General features: G+C 39.5%; 2 protein-coding genes across 5 annotated transcripts in view; one reads left to right on the top strand and one right to left on the bottom strand.

The window, feature by feature from the left end:
* The window catches only part of LOC137971024 (uncharacterized), a 169869-nt gene extending 153447 nt beyond the window's left edge, over window positions 1–16422 (bottom strand). The window contains exons 1-13 of one of the 4 annotated variants that reach the window (XM_068817715.1): window positions 16210–16422; window positions 13877–14228; window positions 12431–13012; window positions 11342–11509; window positions 10183–10295; window positions 9707–9849; window positions 8227–8573; window positions 6797–7038; window positions 6508–6669; window positions 5223–5411; window positions 4076–4244; window positions 1714–2013; window positions 391–1616 (exon numbers count right to left, since the gene is read on the bottom strand). In XM_068817715.1, the coding sequence (XP_068673816.1) occupies window positions 1540–1616; window positions 1714–2013; window positions 4076–4244; window positions 5223–5411; window positions 6508–6669; window positions 6797–7038; window positions 8227–8573; window positions 9707–9849; window positions 10183–10295; window positions 11342–11509; window positions 12431–13012; window positions 13877–14228; window positions 16210–16263 (2898 nt within the window). In that variant the 5' untranslated portion in view covers window positions 16264–16422 and the 3' untranslated portion in view covers window positions 391–1539. Of the gene's footprint in view, window positions 1–390; window positions 1617–1713; window positions 2014–4075; window positions 4245–5222; window positions 5412–6507; window positions 6670–6796; window positions 7039–8226; window positions 8574–9706; window positions 9850–10182; window positions 10296–11341; window positions 11510–12430; window positions 13013–13876; window positions 14229–16209 lie in introns of those variants that run through there. The other 3 variants (XM_068817717.1, XM_068817718.1, XM_068817716.1) reach the window with 3 other exon arrangements.
* A 2359-nt stretch (window positions 16423–18781) lies between these two features.
* Window positions 18782–22500, top strand: part of LOC137969554 (stereocilin-like) — a 40244-nt gene continuing 36525 nt past the window's right edge. The window contains exons 1-4 of the mRNA XM_068815855.1: window positions 18782–18922; window positions 19502–19528; window positions 21309–21461; window positions 21838–21874. Of these exons, the coding sequence (XP_068671956.1) occupies window positions 18874–18922; window positions 19502–19528; window positions 21309–21461; window positions 21838–21874 (266 nt within the window). The 5' untranslated portion in view covers window positions 18782–18873. The remainder of the gene's footprint in view (window positions 18923–19501; window positions 19529–21308; window positions 21462–21837; window positions 21875–22500) is intronic.

Below are 22500 nucleotides of genomic sequence, written 5' to 3'. Positions count from 1 at the left end.
TGCGAATACCGTCACTACAGAGCACGAGTGTAAAAGGAAACCTAGTTAATTCCTCTTTAAATTTTCTCTGTAGAGATTTCCTAGTATGGGTGTCAATTTTTGGATTATGGCCGTTACCATGGCAACATCACATCTAATGACAGGCAGATATATTCCTATTTTTGGCCTAAACTCCTTAATATTTACACTCTCTTGAAAGAAGGACTTTACATTCAGTTGATATTTATGAGTGAATGTCGTTTCCATCTGCCTCAAATGTGTGATTTTCAACTGAGAAAACGGTCAAGTAAACGCTACAGTTAAAAAAAGAACTTTCACGCCAGAAAAATTAAAGTATCTTTCCAAGATGACGTCAGCTTTGTGCGCCATCTTAAAAAAAAAGCCTTCCCGTTCTTCTTTGCCGTTTATTTTAACCTGTGAACGTCGTTTGCATCTACATAGCACGAGTTACTGATATAGGCTTAATCCGCATTACATAATTTGACACTCTCGCTTCAGTCTCTAATCCATACACCAAATGACGAAAGCAAAGCAATACGCATAAATTTGAGCAAGGCGTTCGCTGAATCCTTGCAGGGATGTCTTCAAAACGGCGCATAGCAAGGCGTCGATATCCGCTGTGAAGAGAGCAGGAGCCGGACAGAATCTTACGCAGCGTTCCGCCCGCCATCTCGAACTGGAGAGTACAGTTATGAATCACTGCTTCCATTGGCATAAGATAGCGAAACAGTGCAGAATCACTGGCTCATTGACTGGACCATATTCGCGCCTCAAGAGACCGCGATTCTTTCGGTCGGCACCGATGATAACTACCTCAGTTGCAAGACATGCGCAGTTGGTCGTATTGATGGTCTCTTTCTTTGTAACCGTTGGCGACCACTGCTCTTAAAATTATCCATTTGCTCGTTGTTCCTCCGATTGTTTCCCAAACATTTCTTGAGGTGTTAACCTTTTTTTTATCTTTTAAGAAGTTATTCACAACTATTTATATATGTTTCAGTTTTCTCAAACGACGCTGGTTCTGTTTGGTTCTATCGAAGTTTTTTTCCTCTATATCCCAGATGTTTCACACCTGCACGTAGAAAATTCATTAATCATTCACTAATAATCAAATATCGCTAATTTGGAGAATTCTTGTACCGTGTACGTTCTAACAATTTGAAATGTTAGAATTGAATGGATACAAATGTGAGTGTTCTTAAAACTATAAAATACGTAAGTTCGTATTAAGAAAAGTCTTCTGCTAAATAAACGGTTGACAAATGTAGTGTCTGAAAATAACTTGAAAAATATGTCTTTTTCGTATTGTAGCTCATACAAATGCACAATACAAATGCACAATAGCGTGCAACCTGATGTATGCGTTATGTCTGAGCGTCCAATAGGCGGCGATTTTTGGCTTTTCACCTTGCGTGAAAGGGAGGTAGAGGTTACTCTTGTTATCCCTCATGTTCTTGTTTGCGGATATCCAGCCTCGTTTCCAACCAAAGGCCAGGTCATTTAGCATAACGCCTGAACGGTAACTGTCCATGGAACTGGTCACACCACATTGTTCGCCGACATAGATGTTTCTTCAAACGAGGAGTTTTCTGAAATGGGCAGTCTCTGGTCAGCATCTGGAAAAGAGGGAGAAAAGTGACTTCTTAGTTAGTACTTGACCATTCCTTCCAATGGAAGCGTTTTAGTTATTGTGCATCTGAAGAGATTTGTCACCTTTCCTCGATAATTTTTTCAGCGCTTCTGTGCAACCGGCTGCATGCAAAGCATTGCAAAGCTTTCGCATCGTGGCGATCTGGTTGCTTGCACTTCTTGTCCAAGCGAGAAGCCCTTGAAAGGATTTTTCATGTGCGTGTCTGTGATCCGCCTCTATGTTCTCAATATCCGCTTCCCCCATATCCAAATGCCGTAGAACAAGTTTCCAGTGCGACACAATATGTTTGCATATACAAATACAGTCCTGTCGCGTTACGGGGTCGTTCAAGCGTCTTCTCAAATTTTCTGGTATTTCAAAACCTGAGATGTTAGGAAATATTGAACAAATAACTTTAGAAACTCATAACATTACGTTCGTTACTACCTGGCTGACAGTTCAACTACGTATACTTTTTGGATTAAGGGTTGGAATTCAATCGGGTCTATCTAAATTATGATTCGCTTATACGGTGTTTTATCAGTTACCCATGATACTAAGCTCAGGACGAAACATCATCATGGATATAATAGCAAGCTTCATCAAATATGCTGAATATGTGATAAAATATACAGGTAAACCAGGAATGAATTAGATATCTATTTTTATATCATGGGTAACAAATTACTCCTTAGGCGCGAAATTTCAGCGTTAATTTATAATTTGACATGTGAAATTACAAAATTGCCATGGTAACATCTCTTGTATCTCGATCAGAGGCAAGATGGCGTCTAGATTTAAGACAGAGACCATTGAAGAAGTTACGAAATTAAAAGAAGCGGCAGAAAATTTAAATACGTGAAAGAGCACAATTAACTGGGTGAGAGTTCTTGAGAAGTGGTGTGACGAAAATAGCCTTGAGAAAAACCTGGAGATGATTCTTCCTGAGCAGTTGGATAAAGTACTCGAGCGATTTTACAATTACGGTTGTGAGGGTAATTTGTCACCCACGACATTAAAAGGTAATCAAATGGTTTTCTCGTGAACTTAGGAAATAATTTCACTTGCATTTTGTCAAAATTCTGATAATTTCCCTCGCCTAAAGGCTCGGGAAATTATCAGAATTTTGACAAAACGCGCGTGAAATTATTTCCTAATTTCACTCGTCGCCATTTGATTAGACATACTAATTCACTCTCGGGTAAACTTGCATCTAGAAAGACGTCTGAAAGTACTTTAGTAAAATAATTGTATGTAGAGAGAGCAAACCAATTACATTTCTCAAATATTCCTTGGAGCTTAACAGAGGCAATATGAAAATTTGGGGATAAATTGATATTGTAACCAGGATATGGGAAATTGTATCAGTGGCTCTCCTCCGTCGCACACTCGATCATAAAACTGAGTGAAGGCGACCTGATTCAACAATAATGTCTTTGCATTCCAACGGACGGTCAATGAAGTAGAGGGAGGCAGAAAATAAACTATACTTCAAACATGTTGCAAAGTATTTGAGTCAAGATGTCACCATGAATGAAAGTGAATTAAGAGCATGGCATTTCCCAAATAGCACAGGCAATAGTTAGAATAATCGAATTAGGTGTAAAGCGAAGTGATGTCCCAACAACTTTTGACCAGGATTGTAGCTTAGACCAAATTATTCTTAGGCAGTGATATTCTATGGAAGACGTTTTTTTTAAATTGAGCGTACGGTGTCTTGATCTTCAGTGGTGAAGCGGAAAAAAGCGGTCCTATAAAGTGGAAGCTCTGCGTTCAAATATATTCCACGGATATTTTTTATTTCTATATTTTCTCTGCTACCACAAGTCTTGGGAAACTCGACGATAACAGCGAATTCAAAGCAAATGAAGAATTCACGATAATCGTGAATTCAGAGAAGAGATTGTGTTGGTGTGCAGGTTATATCAAAGGATGAGACGGAACGGACTAAGAGAGGACCAAGCATCACCGGTGTGTCTGTGGCGAAAGTTCTCTATGCTATGAAGCAGAATGACAGGACATTTATTGATATGCGGCGCGAAACTTGAAATTTGAAAACCGACACGGCAAATTTATAATATAAAAAAATTAATGGTGTAAAAAGTGGACGAAGGCCTTCCTTTAAGATCAAATTTATGTGCCTGTTTTGTCAGGATATCCAAACTTTTATAGGCTGTAAAATAACGATAACATATGAATTGTTCAAATGAGACGTTCAAGAGGTGAAATCGACCAGGATTTTTGAGACATTTTGTCCGAAAACTGAATTTCAAAATGCCGTTTTTTCATGGGAATTTTTTCCTTTCTGGTTCGTGTTATTGTCAAATTGTATGCTGCACTGAAAAAGTTTCTTATTTTATAAGGTAAAATCTCTTGGGTTGAGAAAAGGGATATAAATAGAAATTTTGGTTAAGTTGATTGCTGCCCAAGCGGTGACAGGCCTACCTGTTGAAGTAACTGCCTCTGTAGATTCACTTGAAAGTTGTTCACTTTTGACATCACTGCTGCTGTTCTCGCCACCTTCTTTATGAAATCGCAGGGCTGTTGAAGTAACTGCCTCTGTAGATTCACTTCTGCTGTTCTCGCCACCTTCTTTATGAAATCGCAGGGCTGTCTACAAAATCAGAGTTGGCAAAATAATTATCAGAAAATAAAACTAAAGCGCCACTAAATTAGGGCAAATTCAGCAAGCCAAGCAAGTGTGCTAAACGGTTGTGATACAGTAAAGGAAAGGACTAGGGTTAGGGTTAGACTATTACTTCGACTCCACCCAACATTTTCGAAAGCAGGGGATCGATGTTAAATGAAAGTTGAAATCAGTTTTATTGGGTATTCGCCCTTGTCACACGGCGGCCATATTGTCCCAGGAGACCAAAAAAGCTCTGTTTTACCACGCCAAGCCTCACCCCCATGGTTTCCACTGCGAGGCTTGGCGTGGTAAAACAAAGCTCTTTTGGTCTCCCGGGACAATATGGCCGCCGTGTGACGAGGGCTAATTAAACTAGGAGGAGAAGCCGAGAGGTCTTAGTCCCGATGAAACTTACTGAACGGCTTCAAAAACATTCCGCAAAAGGCGTGTCCCTCCAGGAGTCGGAACAAAGTTTCAAATTTGTGAGAGGAGTAACATTAGCAAACAAGATAAACAAGCTGTGCCTTATTAGTATCTAACGAGGAGTGTTTTATCAGCTAAAGCTCGTGTACGTGTTTTTTTTGTCGGTGACCTGATAGGCTCTTTGGTCATGAATTATTAATGACTTCGGACATTTGATTTAACATGCAACAACCTTTCATCGATTTTACATTTTCAACAATGATGGGGGTCCTGTTTAAATGTTTCTGATATTCCGTTCAACAAAGTTTTGAATGCGTGCTAAAGCGTATTGGAAGCGATAACAGCACGCCTTCTGCGAAAACGCCGTTGCGCGGGAGTCATAAGCTCCAGTACGTTTCTGGTTATGATCTCTTAGCTAAACTCATCATGGAATACTTCGCAACCAGCTAACGTTAGTGCCGGAATATATACACCTAAAACCAGTGGCATAAAAAGTTGCTTTAGAGGCGTTTCAGTTAAGTAGGTGTCGATTTTCTTTACCTGGGCTGGCAATAGAGGGATCCCTGGGTTCACGTAAATAAAGTGAGGTTGGCTGTTTTCCTGTTGAAAGTGTAGACCACACGAGAAGTCGTCAACGTCAGTCGAATTTGCCGCAATAGGCTTCACTGAGAATTCACAAGCGTCTTTGGACCTGAATCCATTCTTGTATGCCATTTCGTACCTGTAATTCTAGAAGGTAGAAAGCGTCGGAAGTTAGCTAACGCAAGCCTTCTTGACACATGCTGAATATTCCAATTGAATAGCCATCTTGGTTACTTGACGAATTGTTATTAAATCCAATGTCAATTCTCTGAAATGCGAGGACTGAGCAAGATCAGAAGTTTATTAGTGTGCAATTTTTTTTCAGTTCTATTAATCGCCAGAAAGAAAAAGAAAGGAACTTTATTTTAGTGTCTAATCTAACTTCTTGCGCTGGAGCACTAATTGGGGACACCTGAAATCAAACTGAAATCAACAACAAATTGACGCAAATCAAATCAAATGTTGGTTTTTGAGGAAGACTAGGAGAAAAACCCCACGGAGCAGAGTAAAGAACAAAAACACTCAACCTTCATATGACGCCGAGTCTGGGAATCGAACCCGGCCGACATTGATGGGAGCTAAGTGTTCTCACCACGCACTACGCCAGCTCTTCACCCAGGAGTTGCCAAGTAGCGCTTTTGATCAGCTTTTCACAGTTTTCTTCCGGGTTTAGTTTCTAAGGAAATTGACGCTTCCCTGGCAGGTGAGTGGAACAAACTTGAATTTCAAGATACCTATAGCTATTTCATATATGCAAATTAACAGAACAGGCAGTCGTTTTGTTTTTGGAAGCTCGGACATTTTGAGCGTTACCCCTTTGTCAGGCCGAATCGACCAAGGTGACCAAGGCCTGACGCTCGATCTTCAAGTCCAAATGTAATGGTCGTATTAAAAAAAATTACTGTGTCTCGTTTATTCAAAAGGTGGATAGCGCTGCCCACGGGATAAATTACTCATCAGAGGGTAGGTACTATCAAAATCAATAAAACTATCCACTAGATTGTACTCTTCTAATCTCCACACAACTTAGCGGATTGATAAATCTGGGTCATTATAAGGAGGGTTAGAAATGGGACAACAAGGCTAGCGTTGTACTTGTTTAAGACAAAGTATATACTTTTCTAAATCGAAGAACAATGACCTTTCCTTGCATGGAAAACGGTTTGATAACAAAACAAACCGATTTAGCAGAAATCGGACTGTGGACCCAGAAAAAGAGAGAATTAGTCGTATGTTTAGTTACCTGTGAAGCTGGGGTGACATCAAGTTCCCATCCTTTCTTATTCAGAGCTTCCGGATCAAGCCACACAGTTATGTCTTGGTTGTCGTTAAACAATTTGAATGGTTTTTCCCTAGCTGCAACCTTGGTGCCAGTAAATCGTTCCATCTCTATGCGCTCAACTCGCTGTATTGAATTTTAAAAGAGCGAAAAGAATTTTGAATTAGTTCGTCTAAAGTAGAGACGCAGTGGCCCCAAACCAAATTCAAAGCCAAGGAAAGGGGTCATTATCTGGACGGGATCGACCACTCACTTTCTTAGAATCTTCATTGTCACTGTAGATGTAGAATCGAAGAGAGATGAGATTACTGCTTGGATTCGGTTTGCTGGAATATACTGTTGCTCTCTTCCTCTTTGGTCCACCACAAGCGAACACACACCAAATAGAAAAGGTCTTTGTTTTAATGTAAATGCTGTCCTTCTTCACCGAAAACCAAGCATTGGAATTGCAGTTTTTTTCTGAGGCGGACGGGATTTTCTCCCAATTCCATGGACCTGAAAAGTGATAAATATATCCTGTTCTAAGATTCTAGTTTTCTTTATGTGATTGTACAGTAGAAAGTGTCATAGGCGAAATTTTAGAGAGTGACCGCCACATCGGACTTGAGGTGTATGCAATCGCCCATTTGCAGCTGAAGATCACACGGTATAAAAACCGCCACACTGTTGAGCAAATTGCGCACTGCGACGTCTACCAGTGTGGCGCCACCCCAGTGTGGCGGTGTTTGAGCCATATAAGATCACTTGGTGCAAAAGGCCTATTGGAAGGGATAGCACAATTTTTCACCTTTTCATGAAACAAGACAGCTTTACCTATGATTATAACTTGGCTCTAATCGACATCTGCAATAGCAAAGTTGATTGTCGTAAAAATGACATCGGCAACAAACTATAATTACACAATTGAGCGTTTTCCTTAAAAAGTCTCGCTTCATTTTTGCATACAATGCGAAGGTAAACCAAATATGAAAAAAGAAAAAGTCAAGACTGATCACCGCTCACACTTTCTCGTAGTCATTGAAACAATCTACGAGCAATTGGTACACACTTTGATTGGCTCACCGTATTGCTCTCCTCTGATACGATTTGCTTGGAGAATTTTTGTTACTCGGTGATGTTTGCATATTTTGCTCGAAGTCATGACGTACGGACAGAGTGAATTTTGTTTAAGACGCCTCATGAAAAACCGCCCTGTAGTCTTCCCTCAATCAAGAGGGGTTTTTAGATTTCAAATAAGCGAGTAACATCTCATTCTACCTCCTACCTCTCGGTGCCTTATCTTTAAAACAGAAAGCGTCTCGTCGCGGATAAATGGATGTTTCCTACATTACGGAGTTTTAGCAAGGACAACGACAAAGTCGACGACATATTGTTCACCTTGTACAATGCGGACGCACTATGGATGGGTATGAACGGTTCAAATGAACGGTTCATTGTTATATGCTCACGTTGTCGTCAAAACCTAAAATTTGGAGATTTCACGTTGTTGTTTTGTGGACTACGGCAAAGAAATGCACGGAAAAAACAGGTGCACGTGCAGCATGAGTATTTTTTCCTTTTTAACCAATCATATTCGTGCTTTGTGGCGTTATTGTTGCCGTAGCCGTTGTCTCTACTTAATTATAAACTTCTTATCATTTTAGAAACAACGAGAAAATTAGAGGATAAAGAAATAGAATCTACCACTGCCAGGAAACTCTCCACATCTGTACACTGTAATGCATCCCTTTTTGACTTCGTCTACATATAAGCAATGTGGAACAACAATCTCTATTGCTTTGTTTGGATTGATGTCATGTGGTCCACAATGAATTACAGGAGAAATGAGCGTTCTTTCGTCGGTCTCAGGGATATCCCGTATCACATAAGTGTCATCATGAATGACATTGAAGAAGATGGGCTGTGGATGTCCGTCGGGGAATGTTCCATGCTCAATTTTGATGGAGACATTTGAATCTGGGTGGGTTAATATTCCTCCATTGCTGTTAAAGATGCCCTCCGCATGTGTGACAAACTGGGAAAAGCTAGAACTAATGAGACAAAAGAGGTCAATATTAGAATTTTCTCTTAAGGTCAAAGCTTGGGTGGGATTACTCTGCTTCCTCACACAGTTTATGTTACAATTTATCAGTTTTTCTTGTACACGCTGCATGTTACATAGGAAATGACTCTCGGGCTTTTAATTTCGTAGGAGATCTTTAGACCTTTCTCGAACGTCCCGATAACTTTTCGGGCCCGAACACCTATTTACGAAACTGGCTTCCTCTTGTTTTCGTAAGCTGGTCTTAAAACATGTTTTCAAGATAATTAAAAGCAAAATGATACTAACGTTTGTTGACTTCAAATCTCTCCGTTCTTGAGATACAGAGGGAATTATGACACCTGAAAAACACTGAGGCACGAAAAGTTACTGGACTTTCGAGAAACGGGCCCCAAGTTAATTGCAATCTGAGATATGCTTTCTTTGAAACAGTGGTGATGTTTTGGATAAAAAAAAAAGTCCCAGAGAATGAGAATTGACTGGCCAACGACAAGTAAATTTTTTTTTTTCATTTCAGTTAGATTCGTTTTAGGCCCTTTCATAGGGTTTTCACAATCATTAGGACGCTAATCAACGACTTCCTTTTTTTTTTTGCTGCCGTCAATAACCGTTGCTGCTACAAGTAGCGGATTGGCAGAAACAGGCAGAGTGGATCTAAATAGGCCATTTCCGAGTTTATATGTCTGCCTCCTCTTCAAATCGAGTCTATTTGCAAAGTTTTTGTGAAGGTAATTCGTTCTACTTTACATATGAATGAAAGCTAATTTTTATAAGAAATACTTCGCACTTAGACTCGCTTTGAAGAGAAGGCAGACATGAACTTAGCTAAATACGTTTCGTTTCAGACATCTAAGATAGTGAAAAACGACGCCGTTGATTGGAATTCACATCAACTTCGTCCCAAGGGATTTTCACCACCGTGAATCTCGGGGTAGAAAAGCCCCTGGGAACGAGGTTAAATATTTATATAGGATCAAGTAAGCGGATTTGGACGTTTAGTGAAGGAAGGCGAGACAATACCTTTGTGCAGTTTTTGAACATTTTCCATCCGGCCATGGCGGGAGGATTAGTGCTTCTTTTTTCGTATTTGAAAGGAGCAAAAAGTAAAAAGAGGAAACTTACGCAATGCCTTGTTGCGGGGGAAAAATATCTAAAACTGATATGACGTCATCTGGCAAGTAGGTCATCACTGTTTCTTGGGCCGAGCTTGGCGCGGTATCCTCATTTTCATTCACGTTTTCTGCACTTGTTAGCATTTTATCAGCCTGTAAAAAAAATAATTAAAAATAAAACTCAAAATGGTCATTACTTCAATTGCCTTAAAATGTCAACTCAAGGGGTCGTCAACAAATTCCTAACTTGCTCGTTTTACCTTAATTTTAAATTTAAATTTCAGTACCGCCATCCAAATTCGCGTTTAAGGATTAGGTGGACTGAAAAGGCCATTTTCGTTTTGGTCTTTAGAGATGAAATTTTGCGTCAAAAAAGCTATCATCACTCGACGCTTCAAACCAAGGAGAGCCCTGGGTCTTAGGTTGGATGATGATAGTGATGATGACGATCAGGATGACGATGATGATTATCGTGCTAATGATCACCTGGTCTCCAACTGCAATACTTGATACAGAGTCGCTTGTGCAACATCTGCTTGGTGGAGGACATCGAGGACGCCAGATTCCGGATTCAGCCAAACTGCTAATAAAGCATCGCCCTGCAGGGAGAGAAATGGCACTTGTCAAAAATGAAAAAAAAATTGGAATTTGATTCCTGATACCGCTCTGCTGCCCTAACATTAATAAAAGTTTAAAGTTATGTTCTTAGTGCACTGTTCTTAGCCAGTCAGAAAAAAAAAGGTGTGTCGTGAATCTTAATATTCGGCTAAAAAGGCCTCTAGGAAATGAAAATTTTGAAAACGATGAGCGCATTACCAGGAAGGTAGAACATCGATGGGATTTGTGTCACGGACCGAGTTATTTTCGCTTTAAATGGCTCCTTGAATAACTTTTCTCTTCAGGAGTGAGAATTCGAATGCTGACTCTTGCTGGATCCGGAGCCTATTTGACAACTCGCCTTTTTAGCGACAAAGACCCAATTAGGAAGTTGAAAGCTCCTGTCGCCTGTAAATAGTATCTGGAGGATATGTTGCTAGAAGACTTGCCTGGCGCGGAAATGCACAATAAATAGCCTTCATTAGTACTTTAAATGTGTCCGCCTAAGCCGGTCCCTGTTAATGACGGAACTGGTCTAAGCAGGAGCCCACGACCAGGAGCCTCCATATGATCTTCATCATTGAGTCAACCTTTGCGCATATCTTTCTATTTTTAGAACAGCTCCTTCAGCAGGAGACTGATATTTTCATCAATTTACATCAACAACTAGTACTATTTGAATACATTGTTTTGTTTTGTTTTGCTTTTTTTTTTTTTTTGTTGTTTTTTTTTTTTGTCTTAGTTATTGACAATATTTATATTCTGATTCATTGGGTATTCTATATAAACTCGTTGAGTTCTAAAAATAGAAAGGTACGTCGCGCAAAGGTGGACTCACAGGGCTTGTCATAGGCTATTGGTGTAAGCAGGAGACCATGACTGGTTTACGTAGCTCTATAACTACTGGTGTTAGAATCTAATAAAGTGAGCGGAAGGCTGTATTTCGGGACCGTAGATGAAAATTTATTTTGTATCAAGGTCCATTGCGGGCGCCCTGCTCTTCAACTTGAACTCGGTGAATTAAAAACAACATAAATGAAGTTTTCACCTTGAGATCCACGTTGCGTTCTTCTGTGCTTTTTCACTTTGCAAACCAAGAAAGAAAGCGCTGTAATAACAATTCCGGTTGCGATGAAAATGAGAGTACACACTGGAGCAACTGTGTCATGACGGCTTGCAACGGTATGGGGTGAATCCTCAACATCAAGAACATCTACTGCAAAATAAGTGGAAATTAAATTTAAAACATTAAATTGACCCTTTTTTTACAATGTAAAGCGATCCTCTTTGTATAGTCAGTTGTCGTCAAAGCAAATTTGGCTCCGAGTCGGCTTACGGTAAGGCAAGGACTTCTAAGAAAAATTGTATTCGTCTGCCATTCCATAATATGAGTTGCTCATGCAAAACTCTGAAACAGCACCTAAATAATCCACAATGGCTTCTTGGGCGAAAAATATGCATTACCGTGGGTTCATTATTTGGAACGCACATATGTTATGTGATCAAGGCCACAAGTACAGAAGCAGACGAGCTTATTTTGTCCTTTTCTAGGCTCTTAACGTTGCAACAAGGAATTTTTTCCTGCAAAATGTCTGGCCTTTTCAGTTGCGACAAAAGTTGTCACATTAGGCAACGCTACTTGCAAATTGTCGTCTTCGATAATCACATGAGGTTAAAGAAACATTTTCATTGGCTTGTGACGCAAACCGTTGCGAAAAAAGTTGCCGGAGGAATGTTACACTACGCAATGATTGAAAATTTTGTGGGATCGTTGCGAGACGCGTTTACGCAAAGTAGAACTGATTTCTACTTCTCGCAACGAAGACGGCAAGAAAAACCTTACTTTGAATGTCTGTGGCAGGGTGTATGTTACACTGGGCAGTTTTTCTTGCAACTTGCGTCGTAACAAAATTGTGAGACAAGCTGCACGAAAAATTGCCTAGTGTAACACAGGCTTAATGATACACACAACAAAATAAATGTTCTGCATGCATTGCCGGTGGCTTTAATGATCATGGCCAGCAAAACAAAGTCATGATTAATATTTCTCCCTGTCTTATTTTTATGCGCGTAGTTTTGATCTAAAAATAGCGCTTTTACTCGTATTGAAAATGTGTGCATGGAGGTTTAATCAAACCTTTTGCAACTGATGGCGTCCGCAGAAGACCAGGCGATGAACCTATTTCGTCGGGATATCCAGCCAAATCGGGAGAAGAATTAATTTCGTCGTCCTCTATATCATGCTCCGTTGGTTCAGGTAAAACATCCTTGCCAAACCTTTCAGCGGCACTAACATTCTGTCTTGTCTCATTATGTGCAAGCCACATTCCATCCCTTGCTGGCGATACTTTCTGGGCATTGTAGGCAACAGTTTCTCTTTGCCTTGTATATGGATTTGAAGCAGGCATAAACTTGGTGGGAAACTTGCTTGTTATTGACGGACCAGCTAATTTTCCAGAAGCCAGCGATGTCGGACTCCTCGTAGCGACATTGGCAGAATGAACGGAGGTGTCCACAGAATTAGTTGGAATTGTTCCCATGGCAGCCACGGAATACAAAGACTTTGATGGAGTCGACGGCATTGGTTCAATTACTGCTTGACTTTTTACTTCTTGGATTTTGCCAGTTGTGTTTCTTCTTGGTGCAGAGTCATCGTTTCCTGACATTGGTCTCCAATTCTCATATTTTCGTTGTCCGTCTTTAAGTGGGCTTGATCGTTCTTTTGTTATCGATAAAAGAAAGAGAGAAAGAAAATTAAAAAAGATTAAACTTTGAAACAGGCTTTTCAATAACACTAGCCAACATCTTCTGACTTTCTAGAATCTCTTTCTCTCTCTTTTTTTTTTTAATAGCGAACCTTCCCCTTCCTAAGGAAAGATTTGGAAATCGCCGGCTTTTGTTGTGTATCACGTACGTTTACGAGGTTAGAAGGTGAGGGGCACCCAACAAAGGTGTTACGCACAATATCTGTCCCGCAGTGGAAATTCAGCTGGCTGGCAATTTATTAATTTTCATACTCTTTCGCTGGAAAACTTAAAATATTTTTGGCATTTCAATCTGTACTCAGGGGCTGGATGAGAACAGAAACTGGGGAAGACTAGAGGAGAACTCGTTCACGAGAAGCTTACCACTGGTTCAACCTATCGCATGTTGAGAAAAAAAGACTTGTTTTGGCCGGTTTAGATTCACGAGGCTCTTTGCTGGCTAGGAAACAGGACACAAAGAGTCGGCTGGCTGGCCGTTTCCCTCACTATCTAGCTGGGAGCTGGAATTATGCTCGTACGTAATCATCCTGCGATATGCAAAACACCTGTTTTTCCCAGCAAAATTTAAAAAAATCAAAAAAACGTTTTATCAGAGTTTTTCTTGTACGTTTTTTGCCTATTGTTATGCATTTTGGGAATGATTTTCGTTGGGTGCCCCTAGAGGGTCCCTGCACTAGAAGAAATCTACAGGGTGGGGATGCAGGATAAACAACTGCTTTAATTATAGACTGAAGGTTTCCAGGGTAAATGGACATGAACATTTTATCTGTTGGTTTGCTAAGTCATTGACGCCAGCGAAGAATTCAAATACTCTCTACCTTCAGAAATGTCTCCTATCCCACATCCTGAGCCTGAACTGCAATTCCCACAAATTGTGTCTGATGTTCTTGTACAAGACTGCAACACGACTCCAACGGGAAAAGAACACTCTCCACATTTCTGGCAAACAACATCCGATGTGGGCGTACAAGGATGCACTTGGAATTCGTTATCATGGCAAACTGAGCATTCCCTGCAAGCTTTTCTTCGGGATTTGTGCCTCGAGAAAGTACCAGTTTCGCACGGCTTGCACCCAGCAGGTTCCTCTGGTGGGCAAACAGATAAGAAGCCCGGAGGACATTTAACGAACGAACAGACCGAGTACTTCAGTGCTGTATCCGCGGCTAGTAACTAAGTAGATGAAAGAAAATAGAAACATGTACTGAAACGAAGTATTGGCTGGGGTACTAATGAGGATGATTTAGTGTTGAAAGCCGCGTTCTAAGATAGAAAATAGGGACCTTAAGATTCTAAAACGGCGACGTCATGTCAACGAGTACGCTATTATTAAGCAAAATAATCGCTCTGCAAATCTACAACGTGAAATGACCAAATCTCATGCAAGCTCTGAGGACAACGTGAGCACATAGCGACGGATGTTATTACTATTTTTCGCCTAGTGTTAACACCGTTCCTTCTCAGTGACTTCAGTTCCTGGATAGTTTGGGGTAGTTTATAGAAGTTCGACTGTAAATCTAAAGGTCCCTAATGTTTCAATAACTGGCCCAGACAGTCTTAAAACAAGGCTTCAAACTCATCATAATTTATTTTAGAAGATAATGCAGTCCTCAAACCTCGACTTTTTGCTGAACAATCGTGCCACCGTCACTTCAATCCGAAATCAAGCTTTAAACTTAATGGTAATTAATCTTTTTTTCCTAACACCCGAGGTAGACCTGTAATAGCACATTCTAGTCTTTCTAGGAAAACATTTTTTACTAGACAGTTAACTGTTGAGCAGTGATTCTACCGTGACTTCATGGCAACAACTATCAAATATCTATATTTATATACCGCGAAACCTTCGGATTCCGCGCTCGACTTGGTCCAAACCATCACATCAAATGATATGTGTATTAAATTTGGATATGTTTAATTAAAGAGCGTGAATGAATGAATGAATGAATGAATGAATGAAAACTCCTATCCCAGGTTTTGACTGTCAATGGTTTGTCAAGGCCGGAAAAACGTGGCCATTAAAATCACTTTGAATAATCCACGGTTCAGGGGCCAAGAATACACTCTGTTTTATTTGTATTTTAAGGACTTCAGGCATTTGAAAATTTACATGACAAAACAAATGAAGTAAGGAAACAATATAGCTTTTTTGCGGTCGACAGTGCGTCATGCCCTCGTCATCAAGAAAATTCGAATTGCGCTTTTCCAAAAACAAAGTCAGTAATGCAGTCGGGACCGTAAGGTAACGTTGAGATATTTGCGTCGATACACTGAATTCAAATCTAGTTCACTCCTTACTGGCTTTAGATTAAATTAAATTCCGTAAAAACGTGTAATTTTTCCTCAAAAGATCTCCCCGTTGTCCTTTTAGTATCCACCATTTTGAAAGCTTTCATTTTTAAGTATTTATACGCATTACCCACTCGCATACCAGTTGATGGACATGGCAGTTTCTCTTCCCAGGCTTTCATTTCCATGAATCGGACGTTCATCTGCTGTCAATATACACTCAAGTTTTGCCCTCCGACACCATCGGGCCGATAAATCGGGCCGACAAATCGTACAAGCGGTCTTGAAATAAAAACCGAAACAAGAGCAGGTTTCAATGGTATACCGTGGCATGTGACTAGCTAGTTTTATCGCAAGTGCGACTCCCTAAAACATTCAGTTGGTGCAGAGGTTTAGCCAAAAGGGCGATACGGTAGAAAGGAAACACCAACGCCACTCAGACTTTACACACAGCGAACAAATCATGTTTGTGGTTTGGGTCAAATTCCATTATAAACATTACACAAAGTTTTATTTTTATCAGTCAATAATGCTTCTGAAATCCGTTCATTGTGATGCAGCAATTTTGACCGTCACAAGAGCAGACAATCCCGACACTGACTCAGCAGGTCCAAATCAGGACTTCCTTCTAACTGCTTTATCAGAACTTCTACTACAGTACTTATATTTTACAACCAGTACTACTATTAGCGTCGTACATAAAGGATATTAACTGTTAGTATTGTTAGCATACTTGTAAATGTTTGTGATTGCACCTTCTTTGGCAGACGTATATCTGCCTGCGCAGCTGTCGAATTAACAGACTGAGTGTGCATAAACGCGGCCAGTATAAAGAAGAAAGTTTAGAAATACTTAGAAAACTTACGTTTGTCGAGTGGAGTCCAACCAGGCCAAGCAAAATCAGCAGTTCACGCATCATTTTAGTGAGAATCTAATGACCTGATGAAAAATACAGTCAGAACGTTTCCATGGAATAGAGATTCCTCTCCGAATTCACTCTAAAAATCACTTTAATCATCAGGTCCAAGTCAATCTTCAAAAGTACAGAGTTGCACAGTGCGTAAATATAGTTGTGGGTTCTTTTTCTCATAATTCCGAGTCACATGTTGGGTTGCCTCTGCCAATGAGATTCGTTCTTTTGAGGGTTTTTCCCACTAAGTACAAATCTTTTGATGATCGTGTTGCATGGGTCGAGAGAGGGAGGCATTTGAAAACACGGATCCACGATTAACCCAAGAAGCTAAGGAAAATCCCAGCTTTACCCCTTTTATACCTCAGTTGTCCCTCAGGCGGAAAAAGGTCAAACAAGCATGTGTTTTCACACAACGAGAAAGTGTAAACAGACGCTGGCTTGCTCCGGATCAATTCTTTACATATTTTAGTAACTAAGAAAGGCTGATGTAAGCTCTAAATATAATGTACAGTGCACAATGAAGGCTGTTAATATTTTAATGTTTATTTTCAGGTCCAACATAGTAATCAATCTGTTCAGAATTATAACGCCACAATCAGCCAACTCCAGTTCTCTGCATTCGTGAATTTATACATTCTGAACTTGAAAACTTAAAGTATCTATTCGAACTTGAAAAAAGGCAATGTTTATATCTACATGTGTGACTTCCTGCAAATTCCTACAAGCGCCATAATCCGCGTTCACTTTCAGTTGCTCCAGACGCCACTCCGTTTAAGTTCGACAAGCGGAAGTGAAGCATTTTTTCATGCTTAACTTGCCTTTAACCTACCTGTAATTAGCATTGAAATGCTAACTAGCGCCGTTTTTACTCTTTCAAATGAATAAGAAAATATTTGGTTTTAAGTGGGGAAAACAACATCCAGGGAATGAAATAAGTTCACTTTCGCTTCCCACTCGAGGCCGACAAGGTTGAACGATCAGAGGCGGGCATGCTATCATGCACGAGTTCGATCGATAAACCGGATTGATACATTTAAGCCGGAAAAGAGATACAGGTCAGAAACGCAATTAACCTGTTGTAGTTTTGTAACTCAAGGCCCTCTTAACTATAGAGGTTTTGCACGGCAGCCATGTTGCATGGCAGAAACAATGAAAATGTCTTGCATAAGAAAGAACATTTGTTCCCATAGGAAAAAGAATCTATTGTTCCTGCCATGCAACATGGCTGCCGCGCAATGCAAAACCTCTATACCCTTGACAATCTAAGGCAAAACACAAAATCGAGATCTTTGCGAATGGTGAGCGGATTCTAACCAGTACCTTCCTCATATTTGTTAATTCAAAATGTGGGGTCGGTCGGACGACAGTTAAACGGAGAAAAAACGACGATGGCCTTAGTAAAGTCTTTTGTTCGAAAACTCGGCATTGGTGTGTACTTCTATGACGAATTCTATGCAACGGAAGGCCAGTTCTTTGTAAAAAAAAAAAATTCTTTGTAAAAAAAAAACAGAAGAGGTATACTTATGAAACCTCCAATAGTATTTGAGCACCATTTGAGCACTTTTGTTGTAATTTTCAAAGCACTTTTTCGTTATTTTTTCAGGGCAATCGGGACAGGTCAGGCAACAGTACCAGAAATGAGAAAACAATGAACATCCATCTACGCGATAACTAATAATTAAATGCGGAAATCGACGAATCTGTGAATTAATTAAACAAAGAAACAAGTAAAATATTTGAAAATCGATAATATCCGACAGCAGCATTTGAGATGAATTTCTCAAAGCATCGGTGGTTCCAAAATATTTAGTTTCTCAACTTGTAATTACGCCGGTCAGATCAAGCCACTGATCCAACGTACACCGACAGGAAGATTGTCCACGGTTGCTTGCTTCAAAACTGGGAAAAAAAACAAGCCTTATGATATCGGTACCCATACTGGTAAATCGCTACAGGAAAAACTTTAAGAGAAATTTACTAGGTTCCTTTTGTAACTCGTGCCCTGTAGTGAGGTTAAGTTTACAGCCTCGAAAGCAGAATTTCCCACAGTTTTTCGAAGAAAAAGACCAAGTGGATAATCCTTTTTTGCCTTTTGTAGTCTTACCGACTAAACCCTCTGTAAGAATGTTTTAAAACTAGTAAATAGATAACTCCCAGAAGGAGCTGCATTGAATTTTTCTTTCTCGTTTTTAGATCTTTTTATTGTTGCGCGATTCAGTCCCGGAAATACGTCTGCGTTCGCAGGCTAGTCATGCCATAGAAAATATCAAGACTGGCCTCGGTTGTTCAAAGGTGGACGACACTATCCAGCAGATAAACACTAGCAAAACCAATTGAGTTATCCAGTGGATAGTGATTAATGTATAACGCTATCCACCCTTCGAACAACTGGGGCCAGGCCGATGTGGCTTGGCTGTATATCACCTCCCTCCCCTCCCGCCCTAGCCTCTGCCGCTTTCCATCGCGTGACCGTGAGTTGTTGCGATTTCCAAATATGGTCATGACAGCGGAATCTAAAGTTGTGCAAGATCCTACGTACTGTGCAAGATGTATGATCCGTGTTTGGAAGGTGTTCTCGTTTATTGAGCTTACAGAAATCAACCTGTAGCAGACAGAATGAACCTCCTGAGGGTGTTCACCCTTAGTTTGAGTTTCGTAGTTCTTGGTAAGAGTTTGTGCTTTTTCGCTAAGTTATACTTTGTGTTTTGGCGAGAAATTTAAGCTTAACATGGAACTTTAAATTAAGATGCCAGGCTTGGATGTACAATCCTACACCTTCAGTCTCAAATCAATTTACACCTATAACAGTGGTCACTGTAGTAATTGACCGTTAGAAATGTTGTTTTTTGTAACCGTCAGATCTTGGTGGACGAGCTAATTTTGCAATCATACTCAGCAGGATCGATATGAAGTAAATGAACGTCAATCGAAAGGGCTAACTTTTAATTAAAGTTACAGTGTACCTTTCTTAATGTACTTAATGGGCTTTTTAACAGCTATGAAAACGTTGATGTTTAAGGAATTAATCATCTCAAGTGAATTTTGCTATTAATCTAGCTGGCTGAATAATGTGGATTTTTTTTCGATGTATTCATTGTTTAACAAGTGAATTAGTCTTAAAACTTAGGAGTAAACTCATTAAAGACTTAAAGACTAAAACTTGTTTGTTGCATGTGCATCAAATTTAAGCTTAAGTCTGTCAAAGCTTTTAAGCTGTTTTTTTGTGCTATTGTTATTTTTGCAGTGCTGCTGAGTTCTTCAGATGTTGAAGGTAAGATTTGAGGGGCAGCAGAGAGAAGAGTTGTTTCATTAAAAAAGTGGGAGAAATCCATGCCAACAGCGATATTACTTGTTACTTTACAAACATTGACGTCACATTTCTTTTGATATTCAACGGAACAAAAGAAGTCATTGTTTCAACAGCCAATTAGATTCTGGTTGGCATATTTATAACAATGGATTTATATAATGTCAAAAGACACAAATATAACAAAACTATCAAAATTGTTTATCACTTAATAATATACATGAAAAAATTACTCTATGCTGACTGGCTGAGAACAGTGCAATTCAAGTGTAACAAAAAAGTGTAATATCAGTGCAAATTGCACATCAAAATTCTGGATTATGATTGGTTAACTTATATAAGCAATAGGGTTTGGTCAGAGCCAATCAAATCTTTTGTTCTCAAATCAAGCACCTGCCCTGGATGGGGCACTTTATAGCGCAAAATTTCCCTGATTGCATAATACACGTGTGTTTCTTCTGCTTAATCTCAAATTTTGTCATACATATCATTAACCCATCCATTCCTAAACGGGCTATACGTAGGATTTTACTCTGTCTAATGCCAGACGATTTTACTCGTTAATGGGGAACCCCTGGGCGTCAATGGTTTAATAAGTAATCACATGATTTTTCTCTCTTGTTATAAAGTGAGAAACAGTTTTATTATATTTTTTTCAACTTTATTAGTGTTAGTAATTGTGTTACATTTTGAGCTGTTTATTGTGTTTGTTAGCATTCCTTGCATTGTAAAGCTCTGCCTATTATAAAATTTGTATGTCTTTTTTTATGTCCATGTATCCATGTTCGTCATTGATGATTTGCATGCAAGCTTTAAAGTTTGTTTGCTTCTAAAAATTTAACTGTGGTGCCATTAATTAACTTTGTGTTCATTTTATCAAGGTTGCTTTGCTTTTGCTCTATTAAGTTTGTCTGCAACTCATTAAGCTTGTAGGCGTTTTGTGTCCATACCGGCCACAATAGATATGTCCAGAAATGCCCATGATTAGATGCACGCTATTTTCAAGAAGTGTCACGTTTCGGTCATGTGTCCCCTTGCTCTTTTTCCCAACTTCAACATCGCTCATATCTCGGAATACAGACAATTAGTGTCACAAAGACCGTGTCCCCAAATGTTACTCCTCAAATAAGGATAAATAGCGGCATTTACCCCAAGCTAAAAAATTACAACGCTAACCTTTATCCTTACCTTTATTGTTGGAAATAGGTAGCCAATGCTTAGACTTAATGGGATACCTTGTGTTGGATGTCAAAATTGGGCATGTATCTTTTAGGTGCATTTGTGGACAGTGAATTTGTGGAAAGTGTAGACAGGAGGGCAGGCAGACCAGTTTGTTGAAAAGTCCAACCATGGGGTCAAACTGGGAATAACCCAGGACCACTCGGGCTGGTGACCTTTGGTCTGTAAGTTTGGTGCCCTAACTACACAGTCATGACAATGTGCAAGCAAAGTGCTGACGAGTCCATTGTAGGCTGAAGGATCTGTTGATTGGGAGTCTTCTAGTTGTTCTTTCAGCCTGAAATGACTAAATACAGGTGCTATTGCGTACAAGTCTGTGACTTCGATTTCTGTGGAATCCAAATTATACATGAATCAGTCAATTGGGCATTTGTTAAGGCTCAGCACTAATGAAATGAGGCAGTCGCACTTTTCTCAGTCTATGCAGCTCTATACCTTCCTTTTTAAGTCTCCATTTATTTATCTAGCATGGATAATAATGAAATGGTTAATGTTTAATGTACAGGTAACACCAACTGTTGCACACAGCTCAATATCCCCTCAGAATGCCATTTTCTTTGTGGAGTTGGAAGTCAGTCATTTTGGACAACAACAAGATGGAAATGTACACACAAGTACTATGCAAAGGTCGCTACTTGTAAAGTCAACAATAAAATAAGTAAGTAGAAAAGTTGAGTGTTGTCAGAGTTTTTGCTCAGCCTCACAGCTATTTATCTGCAGCATAGACATTGATGACAGTCACTGTTATTACAGCTAACTATAGACTTGCACAAGGTATCGGTCCCATGTGGCTGATTCAGATTGGTTATTAAGCTTAATCCAATTAATTCAGCAGATTTGGATCATAAATGGCAGCTTTGGGATGATGAGACAGCTAATAGGGCAGTTAATCTATAGAAAGAATTTAAATGTGTTACTTAATGTATTAAAACTTTTCAATTTTAAGTTTAAATTTTGGCTATAGGTTAGCTTTTTATCTCAGGATTTCACTGCACTGATATTTCCTTTTTTTCGGATTCATCTTTTTTCTCTAGACTATGTCAAGCTGTTTGGCAAGGAGCTCACACAGTCGTAAGTTAACTCTGCCAGTTTACAAGTATACTCTTGTGTGCATGAATCCAATATTTATATACATTACAGGAAGTGCTTTTCTGAAAAAAACAAAAAAACCTTGTGTTACACATATCTTGCTGCCTGCTGTGGCTACCAGTGCTGCTATTTCACTAAATGAGGATAAATTTAAAATAAAACTTCAATTTTGTTATTGGTTAAATGTAAAGTGTATCACATAATTATAATTGAATTATTTATATGCTTGGTTTGTCACAAGTTTATGGTCATGAAAGCCTAACTGGTATTAAAATTGAATGGGCTATCCCCTTTTGCTCACACACAATTACTGCCACCATCCTGATTGCATTGTACACTTGCGATTTCCTCTGTGGCTTTTTATCACTGAGAATTTTGACACCCTCTCCAAAGGTAACGTGAGCATATTGATCATTGTCAAGTGCCCTCAGATCATGATCCAGTAGTTTAATCACTCATGCACTCACTCACTCACCCACCCACCTAATCAATTAATCAATCAATCACTCACTTAATCTCTCAATCACTCACTCAATCAATCAATCAATCAATCAATCAATCAATGTCTTAATATTAACAAAATTGGTACTAACAGTACTCGTTTTGTT

The sequence above is a fragment of the Montipora foliosa genome, chromosome 9, assembly GCF_036669935.1.
Source record: "Montipora foliosa isolate CH-2021 chromosome 9, ASM3666993v2, whole genome shotgun sequence".
NCBI lineage: Eukaryota > Metazoa > Cnidaria > Anthozoa > Scleractinia > Acroporidae > Montipora > Montipora foliosa.
Note: the sequence above shows the minus strand (reverse complement) of the source record. Positions and strands in the feature narration are given on the sequence as shown.